Source organism: Zingiber officinale, chromosome 5A (assembly GCF_018446385.1).
Source record: "Zingiber officinale cultivar Zhangliang chromosome 5A, Zo_v1.1, whole genome shotgun sequence".
NCBI classification, from domain to species: Eukaryota; Viridiplantae; Streptophyta; class Magnoliopsida; order Zingiberales; family Zingiberaceae; genus Zingiber; species Zingiber officinale.
In genome coordinates, this window is record NC_055994.1 from 101,196,084 (window position 1) to 101,215,684 (window position 19,601).

The window sequence follows — 19,601 nt, forward strand, 5'->3', positions numbered from 1 at the left end:
ATACCAGAAATATGCGAATATTAATAAGGGATTTTTCCATAATTTTTGGATATTTTTCGGAAATTTTCCGGAGCTCGTACAGACGAGTTAATGGGGATAAAAACAGGGTCCGGAAAAGCCTGGTTAGGCTACCCTGTTTTAGTGAGGAAAAGTTGATTTATTTATTTTTCTCTTTTTCCTTTTTCTGTTCTTCTTCCCTCACCCGACGCCGTGCCTATTTCTCCCGCGACACTGTCTCTTGCCCTAACCGCTCCCAATCGGCGCCGCAAAACCCCTCTCCTCTTCCCCCTTTTGCTTCCGCGACGATGAAGCCCTCTCTGCCGCCCCTCTCGCGCGCCGACAAGCCAAGGAAAAGCCCTATCGCCGACCGCCATGCCCTAGCCGGGCCAACATGTGAGAGCCGGCAGCCGGTCTCCTCTCCTTTCCCGAGTACCAGCCATCAGCCCAGGGAAGCCCTCTACCCTAGCTGTCTCCACCACCACCCGACTCCCTCTCGCCACTGGCTATTGCCGCCGTTGATCGGCCGGCACAGCCTAGAACCGCCGGCACCTCCTGGCGCAGATGAGCCCTTGCCGATCTCCCAGACTCTAGCCTCTGCCTATCTCACGGTAGATCGTCGATTGTCACCGCTCTACTGTCTCCTCTGCCCGAGCACCACAGTTGACGATCCTCTGCTTTCCCTTTTCCCTAGCACCGACAGCCGATCTCACCCGTTCCCTAGTTGAGATTTTGGAGGGCTGTGAAGAGGGTTTCCAGCAGCAAGGTTCACCAGTGGTGAATAAATGAGGGAGCATCTAAGATTTGGGTGAGTTTGTTTGGATATGGTTGCTTGATTTCTAGGTTTGATATCTATGAGACTAAGCTGTTGCTGAGGTGTGATATCCGATCATGGTTCAAAAAATTCAGGTGAGCTTATTTCTGTGATCTCTCTTTGAATTCCTATTGAGGATGATATGTTCATTACATATTTCCATTTGGGTTATTAGTTTACTTCTATATTAATTCAATTGGAGTATGTGATAGAATGATGACATTTGATTTAGTGATTTATTTGAGAAAGTTAAGGAATTGTTAGATGGATTAAGGATGGATTAATTATCTAATTTGATTTGGATTGTTAGGTGGAATTAAATGAGAATACCTAACCGAATTAGGATTGAGTTTTGAGTTTAGCTAGTCGTTGCTTATAAGATTAGCTAAACTGTACATTAAATGATATACAGGACTTTAACGCGAGACGAGCATCTCGACGTCGGATTTCGATCGGATTGGACCCTTCTATTGGAGGCGGGTACCTCTTGACTTATCTTTTATGATATCCTCATTTGAATATGCATAGTACTTTATAGCTGCAAACAATGAACATGTTTGTCTTTGGTATGTCACTGTTTGATATCCATAGCATGTTGGGTTTGTCGCTTGTTATGTATCCGTGCTTATATCTCGTGATTTATTACCATGAGTATCTTATTGCCATGAGTACTTTATTACCATGAGTACCTTAGTTCCTAGAGTGACATACCATGCTCTACTGAGGTTAGGACTAGGTTCTGGATTTTATTTCTGGCAGGTGTATCTAGATTATCTGATACCTAGGTTTTTATACCATACCTGACTTGTGTACCTCTATTTGTATATCATATATGATTCGTGTACCTAGACTCTGATTCTTTGATCTGTGTATATTGTTGGTACATATGTTATGGAAGGAGGATATGTTTAGGATCTAGGTTGTTATACCATAGAGGATCTGTATACCCTAGATTCGTGGATTTGACTCACTGATACTGTGGTACCCATATTATACATATATGGATATGGTTATGCTGATCAGTTTATGACTATGCATAGTGACATGCATCATGATTGCATGCTGTGCGATTGTCGGCTCCACTATGGTTGAGCCCATCGCCAGTTACATGTACTGCACACACCCCCACTCATGGTTTAGTGGTATATCAGGCAGGTGTGTGGCGGTTCTGCTGTTTGGCTCCGTTGGTCTGAGGACTCAGCGTGGTAGCCGGCAGTCAGTTCCGCTCTGTTTAGCTCCGCTGGCATTTAGTGTAGCAGCGTAGTAGCCGGCAGACGGTGGACTCTGTTTGGCTCCGTTGGTCAGGTGACTCAGCGTGGTAGCCGGTAGAGATACCTCCCCGTCATCGTGTACCGGGAGATGAGAGTATTGAGCTCCCCCATTTATGATTTGGAGTCACAGGACAGGAGTACTCCGACAGCATCCCGTCCACTCGGTCACTCATCAGGAGCAGTGACGACAAAGTGCACGGTTGTCACAGCCCTACCCACTCGGTCTCACCATTTGTGTGTGAGATGACTGACTGGCGTCAGGGGTGACCAGGACGCATCATTAGCATCATATGCATTTATATTCTTATGATTGTGTTTGCTGCATTTGGTTGCTGCATTTTGGTTGGATGCATACCTTTGACCTGCATACAGGATTATTGACACTTTCGGTTTGACGACCCTCTTGTTTGGATAGGAGTTCCTGGTGAGTACAGCTTCCTCAGTTACCTTTCAGTTTTGCATATTCCCTATATATGATTAGGAAGCTGTATTCCATGTTTGTTGCTGTTAGATATATCTTACTACTCATGTCCATTGGTATTCGCTGAGTTGTTGAACTCACCCCCGTTGACACTATCTTTTCAGGTACCAGGTTATTTATGGTGTCGCTTGGAGCATCCTGTCTGCTGGTCCCCACGTCACATCAGAAGACTTATCGGTTTCACGTATGTTTTGTTTGTTTTATGTATCAGTTTGTTTAGCTCTGTACTCTGGTTTTATTTTTGGAGAGTTGATGTTGTTATGTGGTGTTTTGTATTTGTTATTGGTTGTGTAAGCCTAGCCGGCTAGCAGTTTTGTGTTTTGGTTTTGGTACAGCCGAGTGGGCTGCTTTGATATTAACTGCGTGGTGTTTGTTTTCTTTTATTGTTATTATTCCAGCCGCATGTGGATGAGGTATATAGTGCTTGTAGAAAAGTTTCAGATTGTCCGCCGTACAGGGGAGATGCTGCCGAAATTTCTTCGGACAGAGACTCCCTCGGGGCGTGACACCTATCCTACACAAAACATCATTAGGTAAAGAGAATTCAATGATTTTCGTTACCTCATCATTGATGGTTGATTGGTGGATTTGCTCCTTCGTCCACTTCTACTTCTCCAAAAGTTCTCCTTCTTTATCCAATGGAGGAGTAAACCTAATTGCACACACCTCCAATTTTCAATGTTAGTCATAAGGAAATACTTCATCCTTACCTTCTAATACGCGAAGTCGTCGTGATCGTAGAAGGGTGGAATTGTGATGTCTTCTCCGAGTTGATCCATTCTCTAGCTCGTGCTCCCCCGGGTGTTGATCCAACGAAGAGCGACCTCGCTCTGATACCACTTGTTAGGACCGATGGTCGCGGCTAGAGAGGGGGGTGTGAATAGCCGACCCCAAATCTTCGCGTTTCTTTCTACAAATTAGGGTTAGCGCAGCGGAAAATAAAAACAAGAAACGAAAACAAGAAGATCAAACCTCAACGCGTCGATGTAACGAGGTTCGGAGATGAGACTCCTACTCCTCAGCGTGTCCGTAAGGTGGACGAAGCCTACCAATCCGTCGGTGGATGAGACCCCGGAAACCCGGCTAATAATCACTCCTTCTGGGTGGAGAAACCTCGCCACAATGTCTTGCAACAGCAATATAAACAGGAGTACAAGAATACAGCAAGAAACTAAGTACAATACAAGAATGTAATAACCCTAGCTTGCCTTCTTGTCGACTGGATGAAGCAGCAACTTCACGAGACGCCTACAACAGCAGGAACCAGCCGATGAAGCTCACACGAAGCTTCAAGCAGAGGCGAGCTCAGCAAAGCTCAAATCACAGCAAGCTCTTATAGAAGCAAGAAGTAGCAGCTCAGAAGCAGAAGAAGCAGCAACCAGTCCGAGCGATCTCCTTTTATAACCTGCGAAGAAGACACAGAAGAAACTAGCCGTTGCTACGCAACGGCTAGGACGTGGACCGATCAGGATGAAGCCTGATCGGTCCACAAGGGTCCTGATCGGTCACAAGACCGATCAGGCCCTTCCCTGATCGGTCATGGACCGATCAGGTCCTTCCCTGATCGGTCCCATGACCGATCAGGACCTTTCCCTCCCGAAGGTGATCTCCTTCTGATCGTCTCCTGATCGGTCTGCAGACCGATCAGGAACTTCACTGTATGCTACTGATCGGTCTGCTAACCGATCAGATAAGTAACAGAATCCTTCTGTTTGGTTACTGATCGGTCACCAGACCGATCAGATAACCCAGCGTATCACTAGATCGGCCACCAGACCGATCCAGGTTTAGAGCTCCCAGCCCTAAACCCTACTTGGTCCTGAGAACGAGCTACCGAGCCCTCTCCGACTTCGTCCGGTCCAAAGAACGAGCTACCGAGCCCTCTCTGACCACAGTCCGGAGAACGAGCTACCGAGCCCTCTCCGACTTTTCGTGCCAAGTCTCCATCTTGGTCTTCTCCGTGCCAAGTCTCCATACTTGGACTTTTCCCGTGCCAAGCTCCCTGCTTGGACTTTTCACCAGATGTCTGGTCAACTTTGACCCATCTGGATTTCCCTTGCCTGGCTTCACTCACCAGGACTTCCAAACTGCCTAGCTTCACTCACTAGGTCTTTCTGATCCCCTGCCTGGCTTCACTCACCAGGTCTTTCCCAACTGCCTAGCTTCACTCACCAAGACTTTCTCCAACTGCCTGGCTTCACTCACCAGGACTTTCACTTTCACCTAGCTTCACTCACTAGGATTTTCACCTGGCTTCACTCACCAGGTCTTTCCCGACTGCCTGGCTTCACTCACCAGGACTTTCCGAACTGCCTGGCTTCACTCACCAGGACATTCAGTCAAGTATCCGGTCAACCTTGACTTACTTGACTCTTCTTCATCCAACCTGATCAGACCCTGATCAGTATCTCTCCGCATGAACAACTGCACCTGCATTGTCCATGTCTACATGTCTTTCTGTATTGTCAAACATCGAAACTATGACCAAGGTTTACGCTTGGTCAACTAGGTTTGCACCAACAATTTCTTCATCACGTCAAGTATCCGGTCAATCCTTTGACCTACTTGGACTTTCACCAGATGTCTGGTCAACCTTGACCCATCTGGATTTTCCCCCGTGCCTGGCTTCACTCACCAGGACTTCCATTTTGCCTAGCTTCACTCACTAGGTCTTTCACCTGGCTTCACTCACCAGGATTTTCCTTCTGCCTGGCTTCACTCACCAGGACTTTCAAACTGCTTAGCTTCACTCACTAGGTCTTTCCTTCTGCCTGGCTTCACTCACCAGGACTTTCAAACTGTCTAGCTTCACTCACTAGGTCTTTCACCTGGCTTCACTCATCAGGATTTTCCTTCTGCCTAATATCCCAGTTAGGACTTCCAAGTCAAGTATCTGGTCAACCTTGACCTACTTGACTCTTCTCCAACCAAACTGATCAGACCCTGATCAGAGGGGAATTACACCAAACAATCTCCCTAAATGAACATCTGCACCTGCACTTGTCCATATCATCGAAGTCTTGTATTGTCAAACATCAAAACTCAAATCAAGACTCAAGCTTGGTCAACCAGGTCAGCCTTGACCTGAGGGATATTGCACCAACAAAAAGAACTTACCTAAAATGGTCCTACTCAATACACTTAGAGTGTACTAGTGTAATTTATTAGTCAAGATAAACTAATACTTAATTACACTACGACTATTGCAATGGTTTGTTCCTTTCTAACTTAGTCGTGAGCAATTGTTTATAATTTATAAAGAACTTATAACATGATTTTCTGTGTGTGACACCACACACCATGTTATCTACGATATAAATTAATTGAACAACTACACTTAACATAAATGTAGGTATTCGACCATTGTGATTCTTTATTTCTAAATAAATATTTATACAAAAGATAGGCTTTTAGTATACATTCCAACAAGCTCCACGGGCTGCTGACAGAGGGTGATGACGGGGGTCCTGAAGCGGGAGTTCCCTGCGCACACTCAGACAAGCCCCCCTCACGTTAGGGACCAAGCACCAGGGAAAAAGTCCTCGGAGCAAACCCTCCGACGCTCAAGTCAGGTCCTTTTCCCCCAGAAGAACAGTAAAATTCTAGAAAGTAAAAGACAGATGCGAAAGGTGAGAGAGCGTACCTGCGTAAGGGAGAGGACACCCCTTTTTATATGACAATGCGTACTTCTGATTTCTAGTAAATGTCAGGGAATGTCGGGTGTCAAACCTTGTCTGGGGGTAAGTGCCACGTGGCATCCTATTATAGGTTACTGGAAGGTTCTTCTGGTAATCAGTCATGGACCATTGGAATATACCCTGACATGCACCTAGCGGTTATTCTTTGACAGGTGGTTGCGATTCTCTGGCTTAATTGTCGTTGATCCGGTGGTAAGAGCCCGGGACCCCCTAATGAGGGGTCAACACCACGTGGAGGTCAAAGGGCCAGGTGGTCCGTCGAAGAAGGGTGAGCCGACCGGAATCATGAGAAAAGGGCAGGCCGATCGGTCTGCCAGTAAACATCTGATAGTAAAAGGTGCCCTGACAGGGATCGGGATCCCGACGCTCAATGAAACAGTAAATAATGACCGAGCGGAAGGCCTAAGAGAAGGCAGGACGTAATGGGCGCGCCGCCCGGCCGGCGCAGGGAATTAGGGCCGTCCGGACGGCGCTCTTTGTCTAGCCGGCTGGACGGACGTCCTGGCCGGCGGTGGGTAAATAGGGACAGGAACATCTGCTGACAGCCGTCAAGTCGTATGGCTAAGCCATACTCCTAGTCTGACAGCGGGGTGTCCTGTTGTCCCATCGAAGGCGCGATGGGACTGTTGCAGTATGACGTCAGGTAAGCTTTCTGACAAACACATACCGAGGTATGGGCTGCAGACACGTATGCGCCTCGGTGGGCGTGTAGAAGCTCTTTCACCGCTCTATATAAAGAGCCGCAGACTTCGCCGGAGGTACGCGTTCTACAAGTCTTGGAGCTACTTTTTCCACCATCTGCTTACCTGACTTGAGCGTCGGAGGGTCGCCGCCGGGAACCCCTTCCCGGCCCGACTTCTGTGCAGGTTCGCCGGAGCTTTGTGCCACCAGTCGAAGATCCATGTCAGCAGTCGGAGAGCGCCCCGTGCCCAGCGTCCATTGATTCAGCATTCGGACAGGATCAGTCATGTAGTGACCTATCGACTTGAAGGGAGAAGCTCTAGCTGACCGATCTATCCATACCCACATATCCTGACCTGTAAGCCCTGGTCTGTGAATTCTGCCTTGCAAAGTCTGACCTGTAAGTCCTACCCTGCATAGCCTGACTTGTAGGTCTCGACCTGTAAATCCTGACCTGCCTGGCTAGGCCTGTAAATCTCGACTTGTAAATCCTGACCTGCATAGCCTGACTTGGAAGATCTATTCTGTAAATCCTAACCTGTAAATCCTGCCCTGCATAGCCTGACTTGTAGGTCTCGACCTATAAATCCTGACCTTCTTGGCCTGACTTGGAAGCTCTATTCTGTAAATCCTGCCCGGACTGGTTCCTTCTCCTTCTTCCTTACTCCTGATGTTACTTTCCCAGCTTTTTGACCAGAGCATCTCAACTAGCGCGCTCATTCGCCTTCCCGGCCTGGATCTCTTACTTGCACAGCCCTTTTGATCCTCCCGCCTGGACATCCCGACCGAGCATTCAGAGTAAGCTTCTGATCTGGGCTTTTTGCCTAGGTAACCTATCTTAATTTCTAGCCTGGAACTCCAGATCCAGTGCTAGATGGATCGCGGCCCCCTTGACTTACTACCATGCCCCCTTGACTTCTGACTGTCACGTCCCCTTGACTCCTAACTACCACGTCCCCTGGACTCTTGACTGCTATGTACCCTTGACTCTTGACTGCCACGTCTTCTTGACTCCTGACTACCATGTCCCGTTGACTAGGCACTACAAAAATTTAGGAAAATAGCGACGAAATATTAGCGACGAAATATAATATCGTAGCTAAATAACGATATTTGCGACTAAATATAGTATCGACGTACACTTTTTTCCATTTTTAAAAAATAATATATTTGCGACGAAACTAGCGGCGAATTAAATCGCCGCTAAATTGTTTGCAACGAAAGTAAGTACCGTTCGTCGCCAATTATTATTTTTTTAAAAAAAAAATGTTTACAACGATTCTAGCGACGATTTAAATCGCCGCTAAAAACTTTGCGACGAAATTTGACGTTTCGCCGCAAATGATAATTTTTCCGACGAAATTTCGCCGCTAAAAACTTAGCCACGAAAATTGGTTTTTTGGCCGCAAAATATAAATGTTTACGACGAAATTGTAAATTTCGCCGCTAATATCCGTTTTAAACCCTAAATCTGCCCGACCCATTTCTTTCTCCCGACGCACGCCCTCCTCCTCGCTCATTCCTGCGGCCTCCCTCCTCCGGCGAGACTCCACCGGCCCTTTCTTCCTCCCGACGCTCTCGATTCCGCGATTCTTCCTCCCTCATTCTTGCGCTCTCCCTCCCTCCTCCGGCGAGACTCCCCCAACGCTGCACCGAACGCCTTGCCTCTTCCTTCCTTCCGGCGAGGTGACTCTTCCCTCCTTCCTCGACAATGTATTCAAGCTATCTGTGCTGCATTGTAACATTTTCAAGCTTAACATTAATTTACTAGCAGCATATACATTTTTTTAGCAATGACATAGGTTGTATTTCTTGTGAAATATGAGATCATGACTCCAAGAGTAGGTTGCCCTTTACTCAGCTATAAGCATTGAATGACTAGATGCAGATTTAGGCGTATATTATGTGCTAAAGTTGTAACAAGAATTTTGTGCAGTTAAATCATTTCATATATATTAATTTTAAAATTTTACAAAAATGATTAAACTTCTCCAGGAAGTTTAAACAATATTCATGAAAGCCCTCTATATCTTTCTTGTATGCCTATTTTTAAAAATAGATCAACAATACTATTACAAATTGGGATGTTATTTTGGCAGTGAGTGATTGTTAATATTATTACTCCCTATACATTATTATTATTCCTTAGTTCACACATCGAGGATTCTTAGAATGATGTTTGACAACACTATTACATTATTTTCCATCAGCTACACTTCTCAAACAATTAACTTCATCATCACCAATCAGCTCTAAAGATTTCAAGTGTCTACATATCCCTTTATGGAGACGATCCTATGAGACACTGCACAGAAGAGAAATAGGCATCATTAACAATCTAAAATAGCTCCTAACAGAAGATCATTTGCTAAGGATTATCGTATATATATCTTCAAAAGAACTAGAAATTGTCTGAGTGCTTAAACTGTATTCTTTGCGTCTCCAAAAAAAAACTAGAAATTATCTAGGAGCTGTGATTCAACATCATTTAAGTTTATTTTATACAATTTATTCAGTATTCAGAGTGACACCGAATGCTTGCTTTCCCTTGTGCACTGCTACATCAAAGTAGAGACACCTAAAACACTAACTAAACGAACACATTCACGAAAAGCTTTACAAGAAGATAATGGAAGAATATTTTCATTTTTATTCATCTTTATGTGCTTATGTCTAGTTTAGTTCTTTAGTCCTTGGTGATCTCTTGCCTACATTTTTGTTATCCCCGTCCACTCATGTTTGTGTCAAATCTTAGCTTGGTAATTAAAATTAATCTTAGCTTTGTGTCAAATCTTGCCTACCTTGTTTATAATTGTAATATTTTAATGCTTTGATGATAATTTTAGGGTTCTTTTGATGCTATTAATTAATTTTAGGATTATTTTATTGAATAATATGATTTTTTTTATATTATTAATCAGGTTATAAATATGGATAAAACTTGGATAATGATTGAGAATTGGATTGAGTCTGAATATATAAATGGACTAAATCAGTTTTTAAAGGTGGCAGAGAATTATATGATAAGTTTGAATTTATCTAAAATTCGTTGTCCATGTCGAAAGTGTGGCAATTTGTTTAAATATGAGTTGGATTATGTTCAAGGACATCTTTATAGGTGGGGATTTGATAAATTATACAAAGTTTGGAACTTTCACGGAGAAGCTACTACATCATCTATTAATATAAATATTGTCAATGAAGAGGAACATGATCAAGAAGATGATTTTGAAGATATGTTTACTGATTTAAGAAATGCAGAAAATATCAATACCAGTGGACCTCAATTAGATGATATTAATGCAGATGATATTAGAGGAAGTTATACCTCAATGTTTGAAGAAGCACAAAAAGAGTTGTATCACAATTGTACTAATTTTTCTGCATTCAGTTTTTTGGTCAAGTTAATGTATGTGAAGGTGTTAAATGGGTGGAGCAATAAATCTTTTGATATGTTACTTCAGTTATTGCAAGAGGCATTTCCAAAACTGAATGCGATTCCAAACTCTCATTATGAAGCAAAAAAAATGTTAAAAGAGTTAGGATTGACATATGAGAAGATACATGCATGTAAGAATGATTGTATATTATTTTGGGGTGAGCACGAGAATAAAGATATATGCCCAGTGTGCAAGGAGCCCAGATACAAGTATGATGGGATGAATAAGAAAAAGAATGCTCAGAAAATTCTTCGATATTTTCCTTTGAAGCCCAGACTTAAGCGGTTGTTTATTGCCAAACATACAGCAAAAGATATGAGATGGCATAAAGAAAAACGGGTTGAAACAGATGGTGTATTAAGGCATCCAGCAGATAGTGAATCATGGAAAGATTTTGACACATCACATGAAATATTTGCTAGTGATCCACGAAATATTCGCTTAGGGTTGTCTACTGATGGTTTTAATCCATTTGGAAACATGTCAAATGCTTATAGTATGTGGCCTGTTATACTTGTAAATTATAATTTACCACCATGGAAAATGATGAAGCCATCATATTTGATAATGTCTCTTTTAATTCCTGGTCCTAAATCACCTGGGAAAGAGATAGATGTGTACTTACGGCCTTTGATCAACGAACTGAATGAGCTATGGGATGATGGGGTGGAAACATATGATGCATCGACTGAACAAGTATTTAAATTACATGCTGCTGTGATGTGGACCATTCATGACTTTCCAGCATATGGAACAATATCTGGATGGAGCACAAAGGGTTATAAAGCATGTCCAGTATGTCTTGATGAAACTAAATCCCAAAGATTACGGAGTAAAATATGCTATACATGCCACCGTCGATTCTTGAATGTGCAACACCCATGGCGTAGAAATAAGAATTTCAATGGAAAGGTTGAACAAGAAGGACCACCACGAAGACTTAATGGTTATGAGATTTTAGCACAGTTAAATGCATTACCCCAAGTGACATTCAGTAAGGATCCTACATTAAGTAAAAAGCGACAGCGATCTTTGGATGAAACCAATTGGGTAAAAAAGTCTATATTTTTTGAATTAAAGTATTGGCCAGATTTAAAGTTGAGACACAATTTAGATGTGATGCACATAGAAAAAAACATCTGCGACGCTTTGGTTGGCACATTATTTAATATAGATGGAAAGTCAAAGGATACATTTAAAGCAAGGTTAGACTTGCAGGATATGGGAATTAGAAGTGAATTGCATTTAAAGAAAGTTGGAGACAAATTTAGTAAACCATATGCAAGTTACACATTGACATTAGAAGAAAGACGTGAATTTTGTCAATTTTTAAAATCCGTGAAGTTTCCTGATAGATATGCTGCTAATATATCTAGAAATGTGAATGCAAATGATGGAAAATTACATGGACTAAAATCACATGATTGTCATGTTTTGTTGCAAAGAATACTTCCAGTGGCCGTACGAAAATTCTTTCCAAAAGACATATGCGGCACACTAATTGAGTTATGTGATTTTTTCAAAAAGCTAACTGCAAGATCTTTACACTTAGCGGACTTATGTAAAATGGAGGAGGAAATAATCTTCATATTATGTAAGATGGAACAAATATTTCCTCCAGCATTTTTTGACGTTATGGTTCATTTGGCAGTTCATTTACCTCGTGAAGCCATGTTAGCTGGACCTGTTTCTTCACGATGGATGTATCCTTTTGAACGATATTTGGGCAGACTAAAAAAGTATGTTCGTAATAAAGCAAGGCCTGAAGGATCTATTGCAGAAGGGTATATTGTAAATGAGGCATTGACTTTCAGTTCCTTATATATGAGTCAAATTGAGACAATATTTAGTAGGCCAGAACGAAATAAAGATGTTCAACCAGTAACATGCAATTTAAGTATTTTCTCACAACAAACAAGAGTATTTGGCAATCCACATAATCTGAAATTGCCTTTGACTTTGTATAAGAAAGCACATTGGTATATTCTCAACAATTGTAAGGAAGTTGACCAATATAGAAAGTAAGTTTTTACATTATGTAATTTTATTGTTTATACTTCATTATACAATTGTCAAATAATTATTTTTTTCTACAGTGAACATCTACAACTTCTGTCACATAAAGTTCATTCAAATCAACTTCTCCAATACCATGAGCGAGATTTCCCACAATGGTTTAGGGATAGAATGATAAAGTTAAAGAATTTAACAAATTCAGAAATTACAAACGAGTTATATTATTTAGCAATGGGACCTGATCTTGAAGTTCAATTGTATGATGCATGCATTGTAAATGGTATTCGATATCATACAAGATCTCGTGATGCTCGCTGAACTACTCAGAACAGCGGGGTTAGCGTACCATCATCTGATGACGGGGACAATTTAGATTTTTTTGGAGTATTGAAGGATGTTGTTCAGCTATTTTACTCTTTCAGATATAAAGTACAATTATTTTGGTGCGAATGGTTCCAATGTAATCCGAAAAAAAAATCAATAGTTGAAGAGTTTGGTCTGTTATCTATTGACACTTCTAAAACATGGTACGCTGATGACCCATTCATTTTGGCCAACCAAGCAAACCAAGTTTATTATTTAAATGATATAAAGCGTGGAGGTCATTGGATGGTAGTGCAGAAGGTTCAACACCGAGAAATATACGAAGTAACTGAAGTTGATGAAGTATCAGAAGAAATTGAATCCGGAAATAATTTCAATATTGACACTAACCAAGATAATTCTTCTAATGAAGCAACTTTAGTAGTTGGTGAAGAATTAGAGATATTCCAACTATGTAGATTAGATGTTGAGCATCAACATATAAATATGTCAAATGCACAAGTGGAGCTTGCTAGGGATGCTCAAAGTTTTCTTAACGATGAAGATGAAGATACTGAAATTGATAGTAACACAGATGATCAATTATCTCTTTCAGATGATAGTGGTGATTAATTTTTATGAACATGGTATATATGTTTTTTTTTTAAATTCATTACTTGTAGATGTCTATATATGTTGATGCATATTTGTTAATCTATATATGATGAATATGCGACAGCCATGCCGCCTAAGAGGATTGAGCATTTACCAATTTTGGAGACACCTATAGATGATAGTTCTTCCAGTGGTTAGTTGTTTTGTATTTAATTTACAAAAATTTTATTTAAATATTTCAGCTGTTAATTGTTAACACTATTACATTTACAGGTCGGCCGATACGTAGGGAGACACGTGGCACACATTCTGATCGGCTACGACGCCAGATAAGTCATCGGGGTAGATTGCCCGTTACTTTCCGTCAGAGCGATGGGCATCCCATTGGCCCTAATGCTGCTTCATTTATGACCGAATTAGGCCTCTCAGTAAAGAAGTTTGCTCCCTTACAAGCTAAGAGCTGGAAGCGCATCCCCGCTGAGAATAAAAGGATGATATACGATCGAATATCAGTAAGTATAAGTAATTCAACATATTTATAACCACTCCTTTATTACTAACCATGTGAAAAATAAATTTATTTTTTTCAGGCTGCTTTTGATATAAGTTTTCAGGAGGGTTCATCATCAGTCATGAAGGAGACCGACCGATTGATGAGTGCACGATATAGAGACAATAGATCTAAAATGCATAACCATTATAAGAAGCTATCGCACCTTCCTCCTGTTGAGCGCCGACAGCATATTCCGATTGAGTTTTGTGAGACTCAAGATGATTGGGACTACATGTGTACTCTATTTGAATCTAAGGCATTTCAGGTAACTCATTCTATAACAAACGTCTTATTTATATAAAAATTTAACTATTTGTTCTATAACTATTGTTTTGTTTATACAAAATTTTGTGTTGTAGAAACGATCTGCAATAAATGTCGAAAATCAAGGAAAACTCCCATATAACCATCGCGGAGGTTCTAAATCATTCATTCGGTATAGTTACGATGGTGTAAGTATTAATTTTATAATTATCTTATATTGTTTGTTGATTAAAATACTAACGCATTATTTTTTTTAGACCGATCAGTCACAAAGAAAAGATCGGATTACTGTCTTTAATGAAACCCATTATAGCTCGAAGAAAGGGTGGATTGGGGACACGGCAAAAACTGCATATGTATATTATGATCTTATTTAGTGAATTTATTCTTAAACGTGCATAATTATTTTTTACACTATTTTTGACATATTTACTTTTTCTAGGATGATATGGTGAGACTACGTGATGAGTGTATTCTATCACAAAATCCAGAAGATGTCATCGATGTAGTCCAAATTGCAGATACAGTTTGTGATCAGGTCCGTGAGAATATTATTTAATAACTGCCGATACATTTAGTTGAATATCTCTATGGATTAAAATTTTTTTTTTTCCAGCTGAGTTAATTGATTAAGGCAATCTGTGAATAGGCAGTAATATGCAATCTTGTTTGCTTGCTATACATATACTGTCATGTTGTTAGATTTGATCTTCTGCCTTCTTTACGATCATTGATGGATTACTTCTTTTTTTAGTGTCGTATCATTTTTATGAAAGTGTCAATTTAAAATGGGTTATATGAAGCTTAGACTTGCTGTAGATCGTCCAGGACATCGATTGCTTCCAAACTTTTCACAAACATTGCAATAATAGCTTTGAGCTTAAGTAATTGTTTTAAAATCCTGCTTGTGCTAGTGATCCACATCTTGCAGGCTAAATTTTCCTTCTTTCCTGTTTCAAACAAGGGCTTATCCTACCCAAAGCTTCTGAATTTCTTTTGATGATCTATCTTGCTTTACTTTTCTGATTACATCCTTTATCTCCATCTGTGATTATGATTGCTTTTCCCTACTTGTTTCGTACGAGTTTTATCTCATCTTCTAAAACAAAAATGTTTCTCAATCTTTGTTTTTCTAAACTTTATTAGTGTATTAGTTTGATTTACGGTTTATTTCCTCTTCTTAATTTGGATGGTTCCCCATGAAAATTATTTATAATATGACTCCACTCTCCTTGTCCTCTTCCAAGTTTGGGATTTCCTTCTCTCTCTTTTGCAGCAGTGCTTACCTCGATTCTCTTCTCGTGTTTTTTTGTTGGGTTGTTCTTCTTCCCTCTGGCTTCCAAGGGAAGCAAGCGCTGCTTATAGTGCCTTGCTAGCTCCCTCGCCCTTCCTCGCTCAAAGGTTAGCGGAAAGGGGATCTCGAGCAGAGGCAGGGATAAGTGCCACCAAGTTCATTAAATGTGTCACTTTTGGAGATGGGGCGATGGGCAAGACCTGCATGCTTATCTGCTACACCAGCAATAAGTTCCCCACTGTGAGTAATGCGCAAATCAACTAATGTTCCTACTTGTTTTCGCTTCCTTCTTCAGCTTCTCAATTGATTGCGTTGCCTGACATTTTTTTGTTTTGTTTTGTTTTGTTTTGTTTTTGGGTTATATCTTGTGGTAAAAATTGTTTTTTCCCCTCATCTTCGTGATTCTTGTTTAAGGATGTGATTTTTCTCAGAAGCTCGTGTAGTCGTGCAGGAATCTTTTAGGCTGTGTAATTTTTTAGTAGAGTTATACAAAAAAAGAAAAAAAAAATCTCCAATATTTTGTACATATTCATATTATTAGTTCTGAAAGTGTCAATTTAAAATGGGTTTAGGCACACCATGCACCAGATGATTCTAATTGTGTTTTTATTATTCTCATACATCTAGCTACTCTACCACTAAAGTGTCTTTACTCGTGCTTGGTCATTCTCATTCATCAAGATATAATTTTGATTGATAAACATTTTTTGATATGCTTCTTTGCTTCTACACTCAGCATATAATTTTGATTGATAAATATCTGATTTGGTTGTTATTTACTGTTGAGTTTAACTCTTATCCACATGCTCAATATATCATCATATTATATCATATGTTTTATTATCTTCAAAATTTTGTATTAGGTTCTCGGTACTCGGTCTGGATACATCAGAGGACTTGGAAGTGGGCCGAAGCCAGTTAGGTCTACTTCTTCAGATGCTACATCCTCATCCAGATCAACTAATGCTGCATTGCGTGAAAGACTTGAATCGACCCAAGATGAGTTAGCGAACACCAAAATTCAGCTAGCAAACACCCAAGATGAGTTAGCATCAATTAAATCAAGACAAAATATGTTTGAACAAATACTTAACCGATTGGCACCTGGAGCATTAGATTCCTTGATCCAGGATTCATCTTCAGCTCCACCTCCTCCTCCTCCATCTTAGGCTTTGATGTTGTAGACTTTTGCATAGAAACATGATGTTCTGAAATTGTTTTGAACTTGTTTGGATTTTTGGTTGTGAACTTGGTTGGATTGTTGGTTATGAATATGTCTTGAATTTGGATTGTGAATATTGTTATTATATTTGTGTTGAAGTATGAGTTAAATGTTAGAGTATTTGTGAATTTGTTGTTATAGTTGTGAATTTTTATATAAATCCGTACAGAGGATGTAAATGAGGTGTTTTATCTTAAATCAGATATTAGCGACGAAATAATATAAATTCGTCGCTAATGGCTAATATTAGCGACGAAATAATATAAATTCGTCGCTAATGGCTAATATTAGCGACGAATTTATGCAATATTCGTCGCTAATATTATCTATTAGCGACGAATTTATATTATTTCGTCGCTAACATAACTGTACCCCGAAATATCGAAACTGGGGAACGAAATTTTTAGCAACGAATATATATAAATCGTAGCGAATATTTTAGCGACGTAATAAATAAATTCGTCGTTAACAATAACTATAGCAACGATATTAATTAAATCGTCGCTAAATATTTTACGGCGAAAAAATTTACTTTAGCGACAATAGTGTAACGTCGCAAAAATTTAGCGACGAAGTAAGCGTATTTCGTCGCTAAATTATATTTACGACAAGCTTATAACGACGACTCTAGCGACGATAAAATTTCATCGCTAATATTTATTAGCGACGAAAAAATATTTTTTGCGACGATTTTTATCGTCGCAAAATATCTATTTTCTTGTAGTGAGGTCCTACCTTTATACACCGTATCAATAGATATTATAAATTATTCATGAATAATGTTCAAGAATAATTTAATAAATTATATTTATCAATAAAAATTTTATGATAGATGAACACATAAACTCTAAAACTTAAGTTCATTATCAACTAAATAAATTTGAAAATATAAACTTTTAAATAATTAAATAAACTTGAATTGGTCAGATTCTTTACCTCTAAAGTGAATCAAATTTAAATCAAGCTGCAGCTTGTAAAAGGGAAATTTATGCCAATTTAAATTACAACAGTTTCAATAATTTAATTTATTTTAAATATAATTTAACTAAATTAAATTATTTTATCAAGTAAATTTAAATAATATAAATTTTAATTTAGTTTGGTTTGGCTACTTGACTGGTCCTCCTCTGTGGACGGAAATGTGAACCTTCCGACGGTTTCATGCTTCTGGAGGAAGGAACCGTGTCGATCTGAGTTTTGACCCAGTTCTCTCTCTCTCTCTCTCTCTCTCTCTCTCTCTCTCTCTCTATATATATATATATATATATATATATATATAAACACCATCGGACGATCTAATTGACATTCCACAAATTAAGACGCGGCACGAATTCCTACAGCTTGGATCGTTGCTTCTCAATCCAATTACATCGATCGCGAGATGGCCAAGCAGAAGGTGGTGCTGAAGGTGTCCATGGGAGACGCCAAGAAGCGTTCCAGAGCTCTCAGGATCGCCGTCGGGTTGCCCGGCGTGGTGTCCGCGGCGCTGGACAACGACCGTCTCATCGTGATCGGCGACGGGGTCGACACCGTGGAGCTGGCCACTGTCCTCAGGAGGAAGATGGGCGGCGCCGAGCTCGTCAGCGTCGGCTCAGCCGAAGAAAATAAGAAAGAGGAGAAGAAATCGCCGGCGGTGGAAGAGTCCGATAAGAACGCTTGGCAGCCGACGCCGGCGATCTCCTGGACTACGTACCCTGCAGCACCGCCGCCGTATAACAATTACCATTACCGGTACCCTTATGAAATCACCCAGGCGGATCGGGAGGACAATTGTAGCATCATGTAGACATTTGATGTAGGAGCTAGATCGGAGCTTCAAGAGATCTACAATTTGGGCTAAAAAATTTTATTCGGTTAAACTTAAAGACGGTGTCCGTGTTTGACGATTGCTCGTGTCTTCTCTAAAATTTCTCTGTAAAAATCAAACCTTTAGAATAATCGTTATTTTGTTCGGCATTAGATCTCAAGCAATAGCATGATAGATAATTAATCCGTTAAGAATTGATTTTATTCAACAGTCTGTTCTGCTGCCGTGCACCTTTCTTGCATCCTCATTCAATCTTTCTGAAAAACATTGTCATCTTCTTTCCTTTGGAGCAAGCTAGAAGTAGACATGGATGGAATAAACATACTTTCCATTATCATTAGCGAGCTTTACATCATGGCTAGAGGTATTAATGTTTTCCTTTCTATCTTTCTTTCTTGTCTATCTTTCTCCTCTTTGCTCTGGTGTGAGTCCACCTTTGCCACAGCTTGGACAGCTCCTTAGACCAAATCCTTGGCAGTCATAGCACCTAAAACCATACAAACATTCGATCAGCAGTTCAAGTAGAAGATTACAAATCTGTTCAGCACATTTGCTTAAATACACCTCAATCCATTTAAGGGTCTAAACTCACTTCCATCTCTCAAAGATGTTCCCATTTTTCTTATTCTTCCCTGTTCCCTGCAGTTATATATACTTTAGCCAATAAGATTTCAAAGATGTTCTTGATATCGAAGACAATTAAAGTTCCTCAAGGAAAATACCTTACAGCCAGGGCATTCGATTGCTCCTTTTCCACTGCATGTTCTGCAGTTTTTGGAACCCTGGGAATTTGAGACAAGAAATCACTCGAGTGGAATAGTTAAGGATGTAGATGATGAGAAAGTTGCAGGCACACACATACAAGTTTGAAGGACACAGTGTGGGACTTGAAAGGAGAGATCGCACCCTTTTGTCTTGCTCTTATTTGATGAAGTCTCTGTGGACAACTTGTCGAGGAAGAGAGCGAGGAAGCTATCTCCATGATCATCCTAGATGAAAGCTTCTATAATTGATATGGGTATATGGGGATACAAAGGGAGAAGATCTTATCGATAAGCATCGAGTGAGAGCCACAGGTTTGGCTCTGCTTCATTCAACATTATCCATGTGGAGTAGGCATGTGGTGCAAATTCTAGTTTGCTCCA

The 19,601-nt window shown here is 40.4% G+C and overlaps 3 protein-coding genes across 3 annotated transcripts; 2 read left to right on the forward strand and 1 right to left on the reverse strand.

Annotated features, from left to right (window-relative positions):
• Positions 1-14,861: 14,861 nt before the first annotated feature.
• LOC121983072 lies at positions 14,862-16,675 on the forward strand. Its single transcript, XM_042536051.1, has 2 exons — positions 14,862-15,667; positions 16,291-16,675. The coding sequence occupies exons 1-2, from the start codon at positions 15,617-15,619 to the stop codon at positions 16,594-16,596; spliced, it is 357 nt and encodes a 118-aa protein (XP_042391985.1). The 5' UTR covers positions 14,862-15,616; the 3' UTR covers positions 16,597-16,675.
• A 1,258-nt stretch (positions 16,676-17,933) lies between these two features.
• LOC121981242 (heavy metal-associated isoprenylated plant protein 47-like) lies at positions 17,934-18,608 on the forward strand. Its single transcript, XM_042533670.1, has one exon. It carries the CDS (start codon positions 18,031-18,033, stop codon positions 18,433-18,435), a length of 405 nt encoding a protein of 134 aa, XP_042389604.1. The 5' UTR covers positions 17,934-18,030; the 3' UTR covers positions 18,436-18,608.
• Positions 18,609-18,630: 22 nt separating this feature from the next.
• Positions 18,631-19,555, reverse strand: LOC121981243 (protein PHOTOSYSTEM I ASSEMBLY 2, chloroplastic-like). The gene is made up of 4 exons (XM_042533672.1): positions 19,319-19,555; positions 19,179-19,238; positions 19,049-19,095; positions 18,631-18,943 (listed from the first exon to the last, which is right to left on the reverse strand). The coding sequence occupies exons 1-4, from the start codon at positions 19,442-19,444 to the stop codon at positions 18,856-18,858; spliced, it is 321 nt and encodes a 106-aa protein (XP_042389606.1). The 5' UTR covers positions 19,445-19,555; the 3' UTR covers positions 18,631-18,855.
• Positions 19,556-19,601: the final 46 nt, after the last annotated feature.

What these genes read in the sequence shown, in the direction of transcription:
- LOC121983072 (XM_042536051.1), top strand. Translation starts at nt 15,617, where the DNA reads ATGGGCAAGACCTGCATGCTTATCTGCTACACCAGCAATAAGTTCCCC. An exon ending in CCAGCAATAAGTTCCCCACT is followed by an intron (nt 15,668 to 16,290) that starts GTGAGTAATGCG and finishes ATTTTGTATTAG; the next exon opens with GTTCTCGGTACTCGGTCTGG.
- LOC121981242 (XM_042533670.1), top strand. Translation starts at nt 18,031, where the DNA reads ATGGCCAAGCAGAAGGTGGTGCTGAAGGTGTCCATGGGAGACGCCAAG.
- LOC121981243 (XM_042533672.1), bottom strand. Translation starts at nt 19,444, where the DNA reads ATGATCATGGAGATAGCTTCCTCGCTCTCTTCCTCGACAAGTTGTCCA. An exon ending in TCGAATGCCCTGGCTGTAAG is followed by an intron (nt 19,096 to 19,178) that starts GTATTTTCCTTG and finishes ATATAACTGCAG; the next exon opens with GGAACAGGGAAGAATAAGAA. An exon ending in AACATCTTTGAGAGATGGAA is followed by an intron (nt 18,944 to 19,048) that starts GTGAGTTTAGAC and finishes GTATGGTTTTAG; the next exon opens with GTGCTATGACTGCCAAGGAT.